The sequence below is a fragment of the Coturnix japonica genome, chromosome 2, assembly GCF_054131305.1.
Source record: "Coturnix japonica strain WE chromosome 2, WE-NBRP24, whole genome shotgun sequence".
Taxonomy (NCBI): domain Eukaryota; kingdom Metazoa; phylum Chordata; class Aves; order Galliformes; family Phasianidae; genus Coturnix; species Coturnix japonica.
The window spans coordinates 47,813,997-47,831,368 of record NC_140664.1 but is presented as its reverse complement, the minus strand read 5'-3'; the positions used below and the strand labels follow the sequence as shown (position 1 = coordinate 47,831,368).

At 38.0% G+C, this 17,372-nt stretch overlaps 1 protein-coding gene across 10 annotated transcripts in view; it reads right to left on the bottom strand.

Annotated features, from left to right (window-relative positions):
• The window catches only part of CEP192 (centrosomal protein 192), a 53,788-nt gene that overhangs the window by 27,356 nt on the left and 9,060 nt on the right, over positions 1–17,372 (bottom strand). For 4 of the 10 annotated variants that reach the window (XM_015855293.3, XM_015855296.3, XM_085539762.1 and 1 more), the window contains 18 exons: positions 17,050–17,190; positions 16,451–16,790; positions 15,969–16,106; positions 14,259–14,323; positions 13,992–14,183; positions 13,092–13,215; positions 10,974–11,104; positions 8,618–9,635; positions 8,371–8,497; positions 7,434–7,605; positions 5,384–6,278; positions 5,097–5,245; positions 4,355–4,585; positions 3,266–3,391; positions 2,206–2,349; positions 1,953–2,016; positions 1,231–1,370; positions 1,014–1,106 (listed from right to left, as the gene is read on the bottom strand). In XM_015855293.3, the coding sequence (XP_015710779.2) occupies positions 1,014–1,106; positions 1,231–1,370; positions 1,953–2,016; positions 2,206–2,349; positions 3,266–3,391; positions 4,355–4,585; positions 5,097–5,245; positions 5,384–6,278; positions 7,434–7,605; positions 8,371–8,497; positions 8,618–9,635; positions 10,974–11,104; positions 13,092–13,215; positions 13,992–14,183; positions 14,259–14,323; positions 15,969–16,106; positions 16,451–16,790; positions 17,050–17,190 (4,290 nt within the window). The remainder of the gene's footprint in view (positions 1–1,013; positions 1,107–1,230; positions 1,371–1,952; positions 2,017–2,205; positions 2,350–3,265; positions 3,392–4,354; positions 4,586–5,096; positions 5,246–5,383; positions 6,279–7,433; positions 7,606–8,370; positions 8,498–8,617; positions 9,636–10,973; positions 11,105–13,091; positions 13,216–13,991; positions 14,184–14,258; positions 14,324–15,968; positions 16,107–16,450; positions 16,791–17,049; positions 17,191–17,372) is intronic. The other 6 variants (XM_015855295.3, XM_085539757.1, XM_015855297.3 and 3 more) reach the window with 3 other exon arrangements.

Sequence of the window (17,372 nt, the reverse complement as noted above, 5' to 3'; positions counted from 1 at the left end):
AGTCCTCCTCAGCAGGGCTACCTGCAAGGAGTTTTTCCTCTCAGTTTTTATACATAAATGGGAATACCTTGATCCAAGTGCAAAACTTTGCACTTTGCTTTGTTGAACCTCATTAGGTTCACAAGAGCCCACCTTTCAAAAAGAGGTGAGGCTGCCAAACTCCTTCTTTCCTTCCTTGCCCCCAGGGACTTCGCCTGACAGCCACAACTTTTCAAATATAATAGAGAGTGGCTTGGCAACCACATCAGCCATCTTCCTTAGAACCCTGAGATGCATTCCATCTGGCCCCACGGACTTGTACATATTCAGTCTCACATATAGTCTCAGACTTGCTCTGCCCTTACATCGCATAGGAATTTGCTCCCCCAATTCTCACCCAGTTTCAGGGATGTGAGGTTCAATGATGTGAAAAATCTAAATGTATGTCAATGTGAGATATCTACTTGTAAAATGAGACCTGACTGCCCCTTCCTTTAACCTCAAAGCGCTAGTTACAGTGAGTCACCTTTCAATCTGGGTCAATATGTTCCCTAGATTCTCAGAAAAATTATAGCCATATAAAGAGAACATATGTATCTGAAAATAACTTAGTTTTGTACTTGACTTGGCAAGCTGTCCACAGAAAACAAATACAGCATTTTTAGAAATTAAAAGTGTTCACCGGTGCTAAAATTCCACTTTGATCTAAATGTACCTCACCAGCTCAATAACATCTGCTACGTAGCTCAGAATTCACTACTTTTAAGAAGTTTGTTAAAATCTATGTGTTAAGTTAAATAAAAATACATTTTTATAACAAAAACAACTGAAGCTGAGCAAATTCAACCAACAAAATTCTCATCTGTTTTCTCCATCTATACATGCTAAGCTCTGGCTATCTTTCATCCTCTATGTAAACTTGAAAGTTTCTCAAACCACAATTAAGAGAGGATCCCATGGCTTAGCCTTCGTTTGTTTTTTCCATAAATGTTAACAGCACAAAACACAACTTCAAGAGGGAAAAGCCAGCCTACCTTAAGTTTCAAATTTACACCAATGTTTCCAGCGTTTTTCAATGGCAGTTGTTGTTTGGCAGTTGAATCCACACCAGCAGACAAATGTATTGTCTGTAAAAAAAACATAAGTATCTATATATGCATGCACACATACATATTCTAAAAACAAACACGTTACCACAAGTTAGCTAGGAGAAGCAAAACATTAAAACATACTCTGTAAATGCATGCAAACCTGTAAGTCCTTTGGAGCGTGAATCCTGGCTGTTCCAGCTCTCGCTCGGAGAAGAACACTTTGAATCACACTACTAGGTCCTGGGCTATCCACTTCTACATCAACTCTTGCCAAGAATTCCTCTGCTGGACCCAAGGTATCTAGGGACAATTCCATGAATGAAGAAACCAAGCAAGCCTGCTAGTAGCCATACACACACACACACACACACAAGTTTCACCGGACCACAGTTACGATTTATTTATTTTACCTTTCTGTCAAAAGAGCATGAAACTGTCTCTTAAGCATACCAAGAAAACAACATAGATGCCAAATTAATCAATATACTATTTCCCTTAGGAAGTCAGAAAAAAAAACCACCCAGATTTGTTTTTCAAATTTCTTATCTGTACTGCAATCAGTATTTTCCTAAGCAATTGCTTAACGCCCTCAGCACAAGGAGTAGAGCACATCCCATCTATTTTGCAATAAATAAGCACTTTGTACAGTCTGATGCTGTAGTGCAAGTAACCTAGCAATACCTAAAAGATTAAGGCACAGAAGCGCACCTTCTCCTTCAGGAACTAAAACTGAACAAGAAGTTGAACAACTGAAACATTAGGACACATAATACAAAGAGTGAATGTTTCAGTTCAAATCTGCAGCTTGCTCCTGAAATCCTAACACATACATTAAAAGCCTTTTTGGTTTGGTTTTTTAAATGAAAAATCAAATTTCTATACCTGAACAAGAAATTTGTTTCTTTGGTGCATGGAACAGAACCCAAACTGTTAAAACCTCAGGATCCTGAAAAAGAAATGGGTTGACTCATCTCATGCAATGAACAGAATTACTAGAGAAAAAATAAAGCTTGCAGCAATAAAACAACAGTACTCAAATAAGTAGACTGCATAAACCATTACTGTGAATTCAGATAATCAGAACGCATTTCAGATAGTAAGCAACAGTAAGAATCAGTAAACTCCAACTACTCACTTGTCCATCATAGCTTGCATGGATCACATGATTTACAACGGATGGAGCTGCTGCCTGAGAAACTGCATCCCTTTGGAGGGATTGCTCATTAGAAGAATTAACTGGTTCCTTGGAAAACGTGAAGCAACGCCAAGCTACTGCATTCTGTTCACAAAATAGAGATTTTTAACGTATTAAAACACTTATTGTCACAAAAGTGACAAAGCTGACAAATGCAAGGCTATCTCTAAACAATTTAGTCTGGAAAAAATGAAATAAAAAATTAGCCTGTAGTTTCAGCTGGTATGTCTAAAATTGTTAGAAATTATCTGTAACAGAAGGAAATGAGCTGAAAGTGGTTAGTGGAAGGCTTAAAAAAGTTGGGCTGTGCAAGACTAAACCTTTAAAAGTAACTGAGATGACCCACAGCCTTAACACAAAGCCAGTCCTTTCTCTCCTGTCCCCATATAAGAGGGGAAAAAAGAAAAACAGTTCTTCCCACAACACAAACAGCAGCAAGCCTAGACACTAACACAAATTCTTCACTGCCACAGTGATGCAAATAGGAGCACAACACAGCAAGTAACAGAGGATATTACTGCCCAGTGGGAGACAAAGCAGATGGAGATCTGCTCTTCCTCCAGCAATGGAAGACAGAACTCATTAAACTTTCTATGAAGCAAGGCTGCTTGTTTCAAGAGTCAGCTATTAGAATAGCACACATGCCGTGCAATCCATATTCACCGTCTCAGAGGAAAGGTTTAGGCACCATAAACCTTCCTGCTGTCTGCCACCTTTCTATCTCAAATCAGGCAACACAAGGACAGCCGACCACAGCTGGGCTGACTAAAATGAAAAATAGGACAAGGTGCAATTGTCCCAGAAGCATTTTTGTTGGTACCATTACAGCTGAATTAGATCACCAGTCAGCAAAACTTTGTACTTCCTGACTAACCTGATACATTTCTTGGGAATTTTACATCTAGAGTCAAGGGTATGTTTTAGTAAAATAGCAGTGTTTCAGTATTAAAATTCAGTATCTCAAGTTAGCTTTCAAATATGAGAATTCTACTGTACTTACTGCATTAATAATGAGTCTAATCGGCACAAAAGCATGAGTTTTGTTGATAATTTTTAAAGGAAGAGCCTTCCAACTGCCAGAAGTCAAGTCACCAAAATCCAGATAATCTTGTTTTCCTGTTTCCACCTGGATTTTAAGAAAAAGCAGAACTTTTAAGGAAGGAAAACCTCAAAAACGCACTAGAATACAAAAGCAGCAGGAAGCATTACTCCTGTAATGCCATACTCACATATACAATACACACTTTCTGCCAGGTGTACCTATTATCTACAGAACATTTGCTTTGATATCAAAAATGCATATATACCCAGTTGGCATTTGCTCACATATATTGCCCCAGTCAAATTTAAGTCAACATCAGTGCAGTATTTACCCACCAAAATCCAATACATAGTCGAGTTACTTTGGTATAGTTTGACACAAGAATATGCAACCTGTAACACTGCAGCTAGTTAAACTTTAGAAAAACAACTGAAGAGCTAATTTTGTGAATGTAAAAACTTTGAGTGTTGTGATCTGAAACAAAATACCACTTTTATTTGGCACGTTATCCAATCTCTGCAGTGTAACAAGATGTGTAGGGACTTAGCATAGAATTTACTTTTAATTTAAAAACAAAGCAATTTTGAAGGATCCACATGAAAAAAAATATGGACAACAATAAATGAGCTCAAAGGAATAATCAAACAAGATAAAATCTATGCCATGTAATTTTTAAATAAACACTTACAACTGGAAGCAAATGATTTTTGCTATATTTTAATGCTCAGTGATACCCAAAATAGCAGAATCCTGAGAAATATATGTCAAAAAACTCATCCATTCTTTTGATAATGAGAAATTAATAATTTTCAGAAAGCTGCTTAGTAATTTTTCATGTTTCTTCTATGTGCTCTTCCACAATTAAAACTTCCTTAGTTATAAGCCTTTAATATATATACACGCTTACATTCTCTACTCATTCCAAACATAAGACATTCCAGGTTCCTATGAGAAGTCTTTATTCCCACTCTTATTCACTATCATGAAATTATTCATAGAATTCCAATTAAAAAAAAAAAAAAAAAACCCACACAAGTAGCTACTTACTTCTAAATTAGGATTTTCAGCAACTGCAGTCAGAACTACCCTACTTGACAAAGCTTCTGCCTGAACAACTATCTCAGCATCTGCAGAAACCGACCAAGATGAAACACTGAGAATACACTGGAAGATCCCCGGATGACAAGGTAAGAAAAGTATTTTCAGGTCATCGGTAGAATGGGGTCCTACAATCGTTTTGTTCTTGAACACAAGACACTGATACTTTGCAGGATCCACCTGAAAAGCAAAATACACAACAACTTCAACAAGCTCGTCGTTAGAGGACAGCTTCATTCAAAATACCACATTTCTCGCATCACCATTTTTATGCCCCACTTCATCTGACTCAACTGTAGGTATCTGCTTTAAATTTAAATACAAGAGTTAGGTAAGTCAGCCTACTGAAAGTTGATGGGGTTTCTGTCCAGCATCTAGCAACAGATTAACATAGGAACTGCAGTATTTAGTATATCTGAAAGGTAGGAATTAACACGCAGTGATCTCAAACCTACTACAATTAATGCAAGCAAAATAAATGTTCAAGTCAATCCCACCACAAGATACTTACACTCACTATTCCTACTCAATGGAATAAATCAGGAGGACTGCCTAAGATACCACTGCTTTTGTTTATAGTAACTATCAACTGGGGAGAACTTACAACTCTCTAAAGAAGGCTATTATTTCACAGTATGACATCTGATAAGGTTACAGATTGATGTGTATAAGTGTACTGAAAAATACTTACCTTTTCCCCATTGACTGATATGCTGAGTATTCCAATGCTGACCTGCAGCCACCGCTCGGTCGGATTAAAAATGCTAAGAACTGTCTGTGAAGCAATTCCCACACAGCAGGCATTAGGGAACTTCAGCTCTTCTGGTACTTTTACATGTCCTTAGGAAGGAATCATGCTACAGTTAGTTGCAAGTATCCTGAATAAAGCATCGCTCCTAATTTTACTTATTCTTTTATATTAATTTTAGCTATTCCTGACCACAGCTTTACTTAAAGCACACTTTTAACAAGCCTTACCAACACCAGAAGACATCGAGAAGTCCCACTCCTTTCTACCAGTTCCAGGATGCTGTGCAGTATATGATCTTATGTTTAAGATATTCTTGTTCCAGGAAGCAGAGTGTTGATGACAAAGTGCAGCTGTACCCAAAGAACCAGGACCAATATTTGAACCCAAAGGGATTCCTACTGGAACTGAATTTTCCACTAGTTCTGCTGAGATACTGGAGTAAGGAAGTCCTGATGGTGGTACACTAAAACCTGCAGAGCTGCAGCCGTGAAACTGAGGCAAAATTTTGTTACCAGTAGATGGCACGTTTCCTAGATGATGCTGTGCAAATTGAGTTGTTGCCAAGGAATGGCCTGGAAGTAATGTGGGAACAGAAGAAACTGTCTGACTTTCAGAGGTAGTGACATGGGATTTAAAGCTTGAAATAGGAATATACTGTTCACCTGGAGTGTTTTGATTTATAGGAATACAAGCTCTTAATCCAGGATATACAGGCAACGTATTTAAAGATGGTAATCCCTGGGTCTGTGCTTTATTTGTGTGATCCTGCAATACGTCTTGTGCACCAGTGTTAACAGGAAGTGGCTGAAAGACACAGAATTTACTGGCAAGAGCTGATAGAGCAGGCTCTAACTCTTTAAGAGTTGCTGCTACTCTTGAGGCAGCAGAGCCAAGCTGCCTTTCATTCTTCGGAAGATCTTCCTTGGACAGTTCTTGACCTTGTCCTTCAAGTTTTCTTTCAGGATGCGCAAGTTCATTTTCTTTTGATTTCTGATCAACACTGAACTGTACTCCTTTGCGGTTTCTTTGGCACAGGTAGTCTTCTAATTTGTTTGTTTGTTCCTGTGAAGGAGTTGGGCTGGCTCGAATTATTGTTGTACTTAGTTCACTTGCATTTTCACTCTAGTAAATAAACATAATATACAATATCATTACAAATTCTACACATTCTAGAAAAGCAAACAGAATTCATAAAACAGACCCTAATACTGGTACTGCCATCTATTACCATTAAATGATCAAGTCTGTCAAGTCTTGTTACAAAAACAAAACTTCAGACACCTGCGTTTCTTTGAGAAAGAAAGTCTGTTGCTTCAGCCTTCTTTGCTATCTGAAGTCACACATAACTAGGTGTATGGTATCTGCTTGATATGAAGTCAGTTTTCTTCACATAGCACCCTTGTGGTGCTATGTTTTGGATTTGCAATGAAAACAACATTGATAATGTACTGATGTTTCAAATACGGCTGAGCAAGGCTGGCAGAATCAAGGCCACCTTTGTTTCTCACTTCACCACAGCAGTGAGGTTTTCAACTTCTGTTTGTTTTAAAGTCCCATCTGCATGTTCAGACATTTTAGAGGGGGTTGGCATAATAAAGATTCCAAGGAACCCATGGACTGAGATAAGAGAATATTAACTATCTTAGCATAAGACTGCAGGCCTGAATGCAAGTTCCACTCTAAGCGTACACTCTTTACTAAAGCAGCAAGAACAGAGAGAATAATTATCAGAGGTAGACAGAAGGTATTTTCAGTCCTGAAATCATTTAGTGGGAGTTGCAGCTAAAGTATGCACTGATATACATTGCTCAGGTTGTAGGGAGAGAGAAGGACTCTTCCCAGAAGTCAAAATAGAAAGGGAGCCTCAGGGGTGAAAAAAGCAAATAAAGAGCCTGCTTAACTGCTGCTAGAATGCTGCACTGCACTCCAGGAACAGAATGACTCGAGAAGCAACTCAGGAAAGCATGGAAAAATATACACCAACTCTCCCTTTTTCCAGAAGTTCTTTGAATGCTTTACTCTTACATTCACTGGGGTTTGCAATTTAACAAAACCTACTTCCAAATTAACAGTGTTGAAACTTGGGAGCAGGGAAGAAAAGAGAGAACAGCACAATACCTTTTTTGCTAAGCACAACGCATAATAAGCTATTCTGAAACCCTACAGGTTGTTCTAACTGTTAAAAATGATTTTGACCATGGAACAGTTCATAGGGCAGAGACCTGTGTTTTTTAAGAAAAACAGTTCATACGTAATTACAGTCTTAGACTCTCTTACCCAGCGCGTCTCTGGATCATGTGTTACAGATGTATTCTTAAGCGTGCTGTCAGACTCAGAGACATACGTTAATCTGCTCATGCTTGGACTTGAGTTAACTGACTGAGATATAGTATCCTCCTTGCAAGGTGATTTTGGATACTGTGATGTGCAAATAACATCAGCTTCAGACCTGAAAAACAGATAGCAAGTATGTCAGACTACACAGAATACATGTCCACAAGACAGTGAATAGCCACTGGCCATAGTATATGTTTAAAACCACAAGACTTGGTAGTAATCTAATAATATACACAACTCCTCTCATTTTAATAAAACATTACCCATTCAATTGCTACTAAATGCTGAAATCTTGGGGACAAAGTTGCAGTTTCAAAATATGAAAGTGTTCATATGTAATGCAAATATTTCTACCTATTTGCTCTGACCACGAGCAGTGATATGAATTGGAGAACAAAACTGACCTAAACACAAGTTTTAAAGCAAGAAAACAAAAAAGCAACCCAGGCCATCATTGGTTTTATACAATATCAAGCTCTGTTATTACATAACTAGAACTGTTATAAAATATAAACTAAATATGGTAGCTAACCGTTCCATCATCACAAAAGTTTAAGTATCCATGGCACCTGACTAGCTACAGGCTGAGTGTTCTGTATTCTTGCATTACTGGGCAATCCTGAGCAGAAACAGATACATTCCTGTCCAGCAACTCTATCATCATACCATCAAGGGAAATAAATCAGCAGTTGCTTAAGACTGCTGCCCCATGCACGCATTAAAACCTAACAGCAAGCTAACACAAAGAATGAAGTCATAACCTTAAATAAATAAAGACTTCCATAAACTGAAGTCAAAAACTTCACTTTAAAACCTTATGACTCAAAGATCCCCATGAAGCTGTAGCAATTCCTAGAACCCGCACTAAGAAACTTACCCTGAACATGCTGTTCCAGAAGCATCACTAGGAGAAGAGTGAATCAGCGGTGAAGTTGAAGGCCTGAAGCTATACTGCTCATCCTCCAAAGGCTGCAAGTCACATTCGGGGAGAACAGGTTGATGCTCTGATAAATAAACAGGATTCAATAAGTGTTTAAGCACAGGAAACAAGTCTGTTTTCAGGTAAAGCCTTTTCTACAACTAGTTCCTTTTTTATTTTTGGATTGCTCATTAGATTTACTTACCAGTACTCTTCTGTGGAGTTGGAGAGTGCTTATCAAAAGTTACATGCTTCACACTCCCACTGCCAGCAGCACAGCTCTCTTTGGTTCTCTCCTCCACCTTTGAGCTCTGCATCTCTTCATCAGTGCTCAATTTCTGCACAGGCGTTGTTCTCGTAGGACTTACAAAGACATATTTACCCGGTTCTTTGGTAGCTTTTCCATTGCTGAGCGACACGTTTCTTGTATTTCTCTCGAAATCATTACATGGTTCAGGAACAGTATTTTTCACTGTTCCTCCACCTTCCTTGCTACATCTACTAGTAAGATTGTCAGCCTGCTGAGCGAACAGAAGTCTCTGTGCTGTTTCTCTTTTAACTGCCACAGGAGTTTCACATGCCTGTGCTTTGTTTCTATTAGGTAAAGTTTGGGTATCCGGCATATCAGATTTAAGAGTAGCACTCATCAACTGCAAATGTTTACTACTTATTATATCTGATAACTTCTCTGAATACTTAATGCTATTTGCAGTTCTGTCTTCATGCTTAGAAGCATCAGATGAGCTATTCTGAGTACCACTCTCTGCATTAAAATAACTCAGAAATTGCTTTTCCGTTAGTTGCTGCTCATTATGATCACTTAAAAAGTCTTCTACAAGAGTTTCTTTATTTCTAACTTTAGCCAGTAAAGTGCTTTCAGACATGCTGTTCTGGACAGGTGCCTCACGTTTCGCAATACTCTCACGCTCACTTTCATGTCCAGACTCATCTGTTTTTTTCAGATATTTTTCCATATCAAATGTGATGTTTTCCACATTGCTGGATGATGCCCGATCAGCTGTGAGTTCAGTCTCTTTAACAATTCCAGGAAGGAAACGTTTCTTTCTATTTTTATTGGAGAGTGTCATCATCATAGCAGCCAACTGGGAAGGCTCAGCACTGCAAGAAGCATTAGCAATAGCAGAGGCAATTGTGCTAATACTGAGGACAGAGTCAGAATGATTCGATAAGCCACCTTCCAGCTTGTCTTCATTAACTCCACCCTACAACAAAGAAAAACAGGTTAAGCACCAAATTAAGAAAATTGATTTTTTTAAAATGATTTTGTATTTGATTTTATGCCTGATACTATATTAATATATTTCTTGTTGCCACATACTTAATCTATTGTCAAGGAGAAACACTACAACAGGCAAACTACTTATTTTCCAAGTCTGCTTGCCAAAAGGATTGCCTACTAGGAAGCTTCTGTTCCTTTAAAACTAGGCAGTTTGATACACATAAAGTTCTCATATCTGCCTTAATTTGGTTTTAGGGACTGCAAGTAAATACAAGCACAGACAGAGCAAGGAGGAGACTGATCAAACACACACCATCTTCCCAAATAACTTCCAATCATCTGCCTCTCAACAAAGAGAAACAAAACCAATTCCACGCTTCTCTACGCCTCTGAAGTCTGATGACTTCTTGACTTTGCACACTGCCTATTCTTAGCAAAGCACTGGAATAACTAGACAATGACACCTCTAGATTATAATCTCTTCCCATCTCTCCTGTAGGTTTCTTTTTGTGAACTTGCATTTATGCCCTCCCATAGATATCCACACAAGCCCTCACAGTATCCTCATAAAAAGACCATTGATTTATGGAGAAGATAAATGGATCATGACTAAAAACTTGCTGTAACATGTTGTCATCAGGGCACAAGGTCTGTCAGGAGGCTATGAGGAGCCTGAGGTCCATAATGGGGTATCCCAGGGACTGACACTGGGCCAGTACCAGTATCTATGTACTGTTCAACTTCCTTATCAATGACATTGATAATGGAGCAAAGCACAGCCTCAGAGCAAGCCTGCCAAGGCGTGGTTCATACACAAGGTGAGCTATTCAGAAGGATCTCAGCAGATTGGAGAAACACGATGAGAGAAATCTCATGAATTTCAAAGAAAAATGCTTTTCAGCCTGGGGAGGAATAAGTCCTTGCATCAGTACTGGATAGGGACTGAACAGCTGGAGAACAGCCTGGCAGAAAAGAAGTCAGAAGTCCAGGTAGTCATCAGGTTGACCATGAGCCAGCAACGTGCCCTTGTAGAAAAAAAAGCCAGCAACAACCTGTGCTGCAGCAAGAAGAGAGTGGTCAGCAGGTTAAAGGTGTTCATCCTTCTATTCAATGCTGGTACAACCAGATCTACAGGATCATAACAATCTAATGAAACTAGTCTAAGAAGTAAAAGGCATCTGCTAGGATCCAAGTTACCAGCATAAGAGGCAGTAACTAAACTGAGATTAAAGCACAAAGTCAGCCTTACTCAAAGAAACAATAACAAGTGACTTTTGCTCAAGTTCATATTTGCAATTAATAGCAAATACGAGAAAAATACCTTTGCTTTACTTCTGTTAGGAGTTTCTGAATTGACACTTTTTTGTATTCCAGCTGCAGCCTCTGCACCACACAATGCACCTTCACCGCTGGTAGAATCTGCATGTGCTTTTGCTTGAGCTTCCAAGTCTTCTAAGATAAAAGAAAAAGATCAAGAATTAATTTCCAAGTATATTGTTTGAACAGCTTCATTCATGGGATGTGAACACTGTTGTGTTCAATAGGAAAAAACTGTTGTAACGAACAAAAACAAATACTGCAACCATCACCTATTGCCTGTATAGTATAGAAAGAACATCCTAATTCAGTTAACAAAATGAATGATGTTATGAATACCTTAGCTCACACTTCATTTTCAGGTAGCCTACCATATTAGCACAAACTAAACATGTCTTTTCATAAAATGTTGTTCACAAAGTTGCATCAATGTACACCTAGCTCCAGTATAAAACCATAAGAGTTAAAACTGAATAAAACCATTTTTCATATACTAAAGAGTCTGAGAGAGGGAGATATCAGTGAACTGGTGATCTTAAAGGATTAGACTCAGAAGGACACCCTTCTGTAACCATCAAGTCTATTAAGAATCTTACGGATTATCAGACAGAACACAAACTAGGAAATACTGTTCTGATGAGATTCTGTGATTCTAAGATCTAGAAGCTACTGTAGCACCAAAGGAGCTTCTGCTTGAAGGAAAACATCCAAATACCATAGAACACTACAGCTTTTTAAAATGCTCTGCTTAGGAAGAAAAGTAGTATGAAGTGTGTTTACTTCATTTAATTTAGCTTCTCTTCTGCTTGGGGTAGATATATGGAGTTTGCATATCCTCAGTATTTCAAGTAATCCCTTTCTCAGGTTGCTAAGATCCAAGTTTCTTTTGCTTCTACTGTTCCTTAAAAAAGGATTGTATACTAACTTGTTAATAAAGATAACTGCCAGTACTCTGGAAAAAAATTCACATGACAGTTGCTATTAGTGTACTGGGTATTTAAGTCAGTTCATGGCCATTTTCTCTAGCATTTACTAAGTAACTGCAGAGCACGCCAGGGTATTTATCTATTATTTAAAGCGGCAATCACAGCTGGCTTTTACCTGAACAAAAGTCACAAAGATTCAAGAAACATCCAGAGATAGTTTGTTTTTAAACAAAAAATCCAGACTACTACGGAGTGAATTTAAGCACACTGACACTTGGTTTAAAGAAAACAAAACCAATAAATTAACATAATTACAGACACTTTAAAAATACTTGCAATGGCTCAGGGCGAGAAAAATAAGGACTGCAAAATTGCTTTTAAGGAAATGTCCCCCATAAAAATCTGACTGATGTTTTCATCACTGTAGAAGGGTATGTAAGCCACCGCATTGATGCTACGAACAGATTCAGAAGACTGACATTGTCTTAAGTGTATAAGAACAACAAAGATGCTTTAAAATGAACTCATATTTTGATTAAGTACTCTCAATTAATTTCCTAGACAAACCTTGTTCAGTTAATATGCAAGTTATGCATAAATGCATCTTCTGGTCTTTGCATATAAGTTTTTAGAGGAATTTCCTATTCTTTTAAGTCAATCAGGTATCCCAGGAGTATAATTATTTACTTATTTTAAAAGATGGCAGGAGTAAGTTAGACTTGTATATATACACACAAACACAGTTATAAACCTGAGCTACTTCTTTCCCTACATCCGCTACATCTAAATAGAAAATAAATAAGCTTCCTGTTTTTGTGGTTAGTTCTTTTTGTCAGTTTTTTGGTTGTTGTTTTGTCAACACAACTATACAGCTTTTGAGCAGGAAAACTCTGAACAAAGGCTTTAATAATTAAAAGCCATTCTAGCACTTATCCAGCATCTGAAAATGCAGAAGACCAAGGCAATCCAGGCTACCATTTGGTATTAGAATGCTCTATCATGCAACTCTTTAGGGTTCGTGTTTTTTTTACCTTCCATCTTCACCCGCACAGGCCTGAAAATGATTAAGTGAATGAGTCTATCACATACTTCGCTCCAGTATCTATCACATACTTTTCACTACCTTCACTGGTTATACACAAATAACTGATTACTGTCACAACCACCATCTGAGGTACATCCTGCTCTATAATTACCTGGAAACACTTCAGAAAATTGTGATATTTCTTGGGTAGCGTCACCTATTGATGCGTCAAATTGCCTTAGCAAAGCAACAGGTTGCCTTGTCTTCGGAGATGTAATATGGTAACCAAAAGATGGCTATAAAGAAAAAAATAAATAAATAAAGACAACCCAGAATACAACGTTAGTAAATTCAATCATGAACAAACAGTTCCAGTGGATATGCAAAGTAGTTTCAGCCAGTTTCTCTCCAGTTGGCATTTGGCTGAGAAATAACATACACCTCCTAACTTTACAGAATCACAGAATGACCCGGGTTGGAAGGGACCTCAAGGATCATGTAGTTCCAACCCCCCTGCCTGGCAGGGCCACCAAACATACACATTTACTAGATCAGGTTGCCCAGGGCCCCGTCCAACCTGGCCTTGAACACCTCCAAGGACGGGGCATCCACAACCTCCCTGGGCAGCCTGTTCCAGGGCCTAACCACTCTCCTAGTGAAGAACTTCCCCCTAACATCCAACCTAAATCTTCCCTCTTTCAACTTAAAAACCTTAAAGCCATTTCCCCTATTCCTGCTAAATGGACTTTGTCTGAGAAGTGTTTCATTCAACTCTGTGGACTGCTTGCTCAGATCTCCAACATGCAGCCTGTAACAAGGCCTACCTTCCTCACTAGAACCCCATGTTTTGATCAAGAATTAATTATAAAGATTCCCTGGTAATACTAGTCATCCCTTCATGTCATAAGTATCAATTGAGAATCTGCTCAATTCATCCTTGTCATATACGCACAGAATTTCCTTAGCAAGTAAGCATAGAAAAGTAGTTCTCAGAAATAGTTACAAGAAGTAAAGCAGCTCTAGCTGTTTTTTCTTACCCTCCCCTTGCCTCTTATAACACCGAGATACGTACCCGTTTCACATCACTACCTCCACCAAGACAACCAAGAGCTTCAGATCTCTGACCAAAGAACTCTCCCAGAGACAAACGTAAGTAGCTGGCATCTTTACTAACATCAGACATTTTTGGTAGAAAGCAGCTACCAGCAGATTTCCATGAAGAATTTGCTAATTCAGATGCATTTAGAATGTCTACTTTTTCTGCCTGCAAAGAAGTGACAGAAGTTGTAATTTGCAAATAAACGGGAGTTATTCTGTTTGCGTTTAGATCATTACTTACCTGCAGAAGTCTGTGTGTTTTCTCAAATTCTTCCTGGTCTTGTGCAATCATTGCTGCTGCTTCAGCTTAAAACCAAAGAAGACATTCATTAAAATAAGTGCTGCCATTACTATTCAGCATCATTAAACTAAATTTTGAAGCACAGATGCTGAATTCTACATCCAAGACAATTTGGGGCAAACCAGGAGTCATTCCTCACATGACTGTGAGGCAGGTTTGTGTGAAGTTAGTTTAAAAACAGTATTCCCTAATCTTTAGATAGCCCAGTAAAGGAAGTATTTGGCTAGCTACCTTAGAGGTCAGTTCAGAAGGCCTCTTAAAACTCTATATATTTTATATATTTATTTATTTATTTATAAATGTATATATAACCCTTATATTTATTATTGGTTCTGCTATCTATACTAGGTGAATGGGAGCTTCCAAACCAACTTAGCATCTTGATGAAGTTTTCTAAACCGAATGTTGTCTATCTCTGAACTTGAGCAAAAGAAATAGATCGGTTTGGTTTGTATGAGTTCACAAAATACCCATGCAAATTAACATGGCCAAACGTTGTTGACTATAAAGATTACTTAAGGAAAGTTGGAATTTCATTGCTTTTGAGGAAAGCAACAAAATTGGAACATCTCTTTATTAAGCGATCCAACTATAATTCCTAAAGGCAACCTAGCACTGTCAATGACATGCAGTCATAGCCAGCTGAATTTTAAGTCAATAGTAAATCTTCTTTAATTCTCTATATAAGATGTAAAACAACTTATGAAGACTTCCTGAAGCATTAAACTGTCAAGTGAACAATGCTGCACTACTCTGTACAGTAATACAGTGTGCACTGTTCACAGAGACAGACGTGTCATTAATGGCACTCAGCAGCATCAGATGTAACATTTCCTTTCTTTCCCTATAAATAAAATCTCTCAGCTGTCAAGAATCACACAAACATCACAGACAAGCAAATCAGCTGAGAGAAAAATGCCATCCGTGCTGAATCTAATCACGTGGAAAGCATCATTTCTTTTAAAACCATCAGGTAAGGAAAAAGCTCATGAGCCTTGGAAAAAATTTCAGTAGACAACTATCCTAAATTATTTGATAACTCGAGTCTGAGATACAGCCAGGTATCTGAAATACCCTGCTATGTGAAAAATAATGGAGTTCTGCTTTGCTAACATATTAAGTAGGGAATTTTCCAGCACACAATCTTATTTGTTCCAACAGAAACCCACACGATGTTGATAAACAGTTTCAACCCAACAACCCTGCTTGACCTTGTGTTCATAATAAACAATTCTACACATCATCCTCTCTGAAAGAGAGCAACCTTGAGCAGACATCTTTAGAATACAATCCATACATCAGCTTTCGAAACAAGAAGAGACCTGGCTAAGCATACAGTGCTTAAATCTGTACAGTAGGACAGTTGTTCAGAACACATTTTTTTAGTATCTAAAGCCTTTGCAATAGTAAGTACTATTTATTTTTTTAAAGTGGAATAAAATACAAGGAGGAGCAAAAGTTTCCTTAATACTATAATACAGATCATAGAATTGCTCAGGTTGGAAAAGACCTTAAAAACTGAGTCCAACCACAACCTAACCATACTACCCTATCTAACAACACTCCGTTAAATCACGAGCACCACACCCAAATGGTTTTTAAACACATCCAGATAGCAATAGCTAACTAAAATGGAGAAAGATTACATACATCCAGTTATGAACTCATTTATTTTATCATCTTCAGACAGGTTTAAATCTTGTTCTTCATCAAATGAAGTATAGTAAGCAAGATCAGTCACCCATTTGCCTTCTTCGTTTTGATAAACAACGCTATGTGGTGCATCACCTGAAAAGGACAACAAATGATGCATGAAATATTAAGATAAAAGGAACATGGCAAAATGTCTTCAGTTTAAATGAGTCCACTCGCTGAAGGCCAGCAACAAGTTACTGCAGATCAAGTAGCTGCAATTACAAGTTGCAGCAGCTTTGCAAAAGAAGCAACAGTCTGCAATATCCATCAGTCAGTAATTTATAAAAACAAAAACAACTTACTCAAGTTACATATTTCTTGTTTATAAAGAAATTGTGGATTTTTTTTTTTTTACTAAAGAAAAATGCACAGCTTACAATTTTATTTCTTTTTCCATGCAACAGTGGTATAGTTAGGTTATATTGAAAACAACATACCTGTGTCTGTTGTAGCTGAACTTTTATTCTGACAGCTGTCTGCAGTTGGAGACAAGTAAGTATCAGAGAGGCCAACCTCACATCCAGCTGAAGCTGCAGCTACCCCAGATGCATCTGCCTTTATAGGAATTCTTGTATCAGTGTAGTGCTCCAGAAACCCTTCTGCTGGATGTAGTACTTCACCATCAGAAGCAGCAGAATGATGCCCAGAGGACCACACTTCTTGCTTGGAAAGAGCACCATCAGCTGCATGGCTGCCAATGCACTGAAGATACAGAGAATCTAAATGTAACTCAGCAGCACTGCAGGATTCCAGTACATCTCTGCTAGTCATGGAATTCTTAGGGGAAAAAAAAAATTAACAGTTCTTAGGTGTCAGAATTGCATTTGTTAATTGCTCGTGTTAATAGTTCCAGGTACAAAATAGCCAAAGTTGACAATGGCTGAAAAACATATTCAAAAAACAAAGCCTTATTATCCATCTGTCATAAAGAAAGTTTGGATTGTTAGTTCAACCTCTTCTAAGTTCTCAAAAGTACAACCATATTAATTTTACGCTAGCCTTATTCTACATATATATATAAACGACAACTCCATACCAGTTGTCTTATTGCTCTGGGCAGTTTTTCTGTTTGCACAGGACACTCAGTTATCCCTTGATTTTGTGAATCTTCATCATGAACACTTCCTGAGTCTGCTCCTGACACAACCTGAAAAGTATCAGGATCTTGGAAGTCCTCCTTTAAAAATAAAAAATTAAAAAATTTAAGTTACACCACATCCACAGTGTTGAAGAGAAAAATAAAACACACTGCTGGCTATGCCAGTCCACCAATTTGCCTTCAGTACATACGGAGCAAGAAGATGAGACATCTTTTTCACTCCTACTGTTATTTCATTTTCTTTTACAAGTGCACTGTGC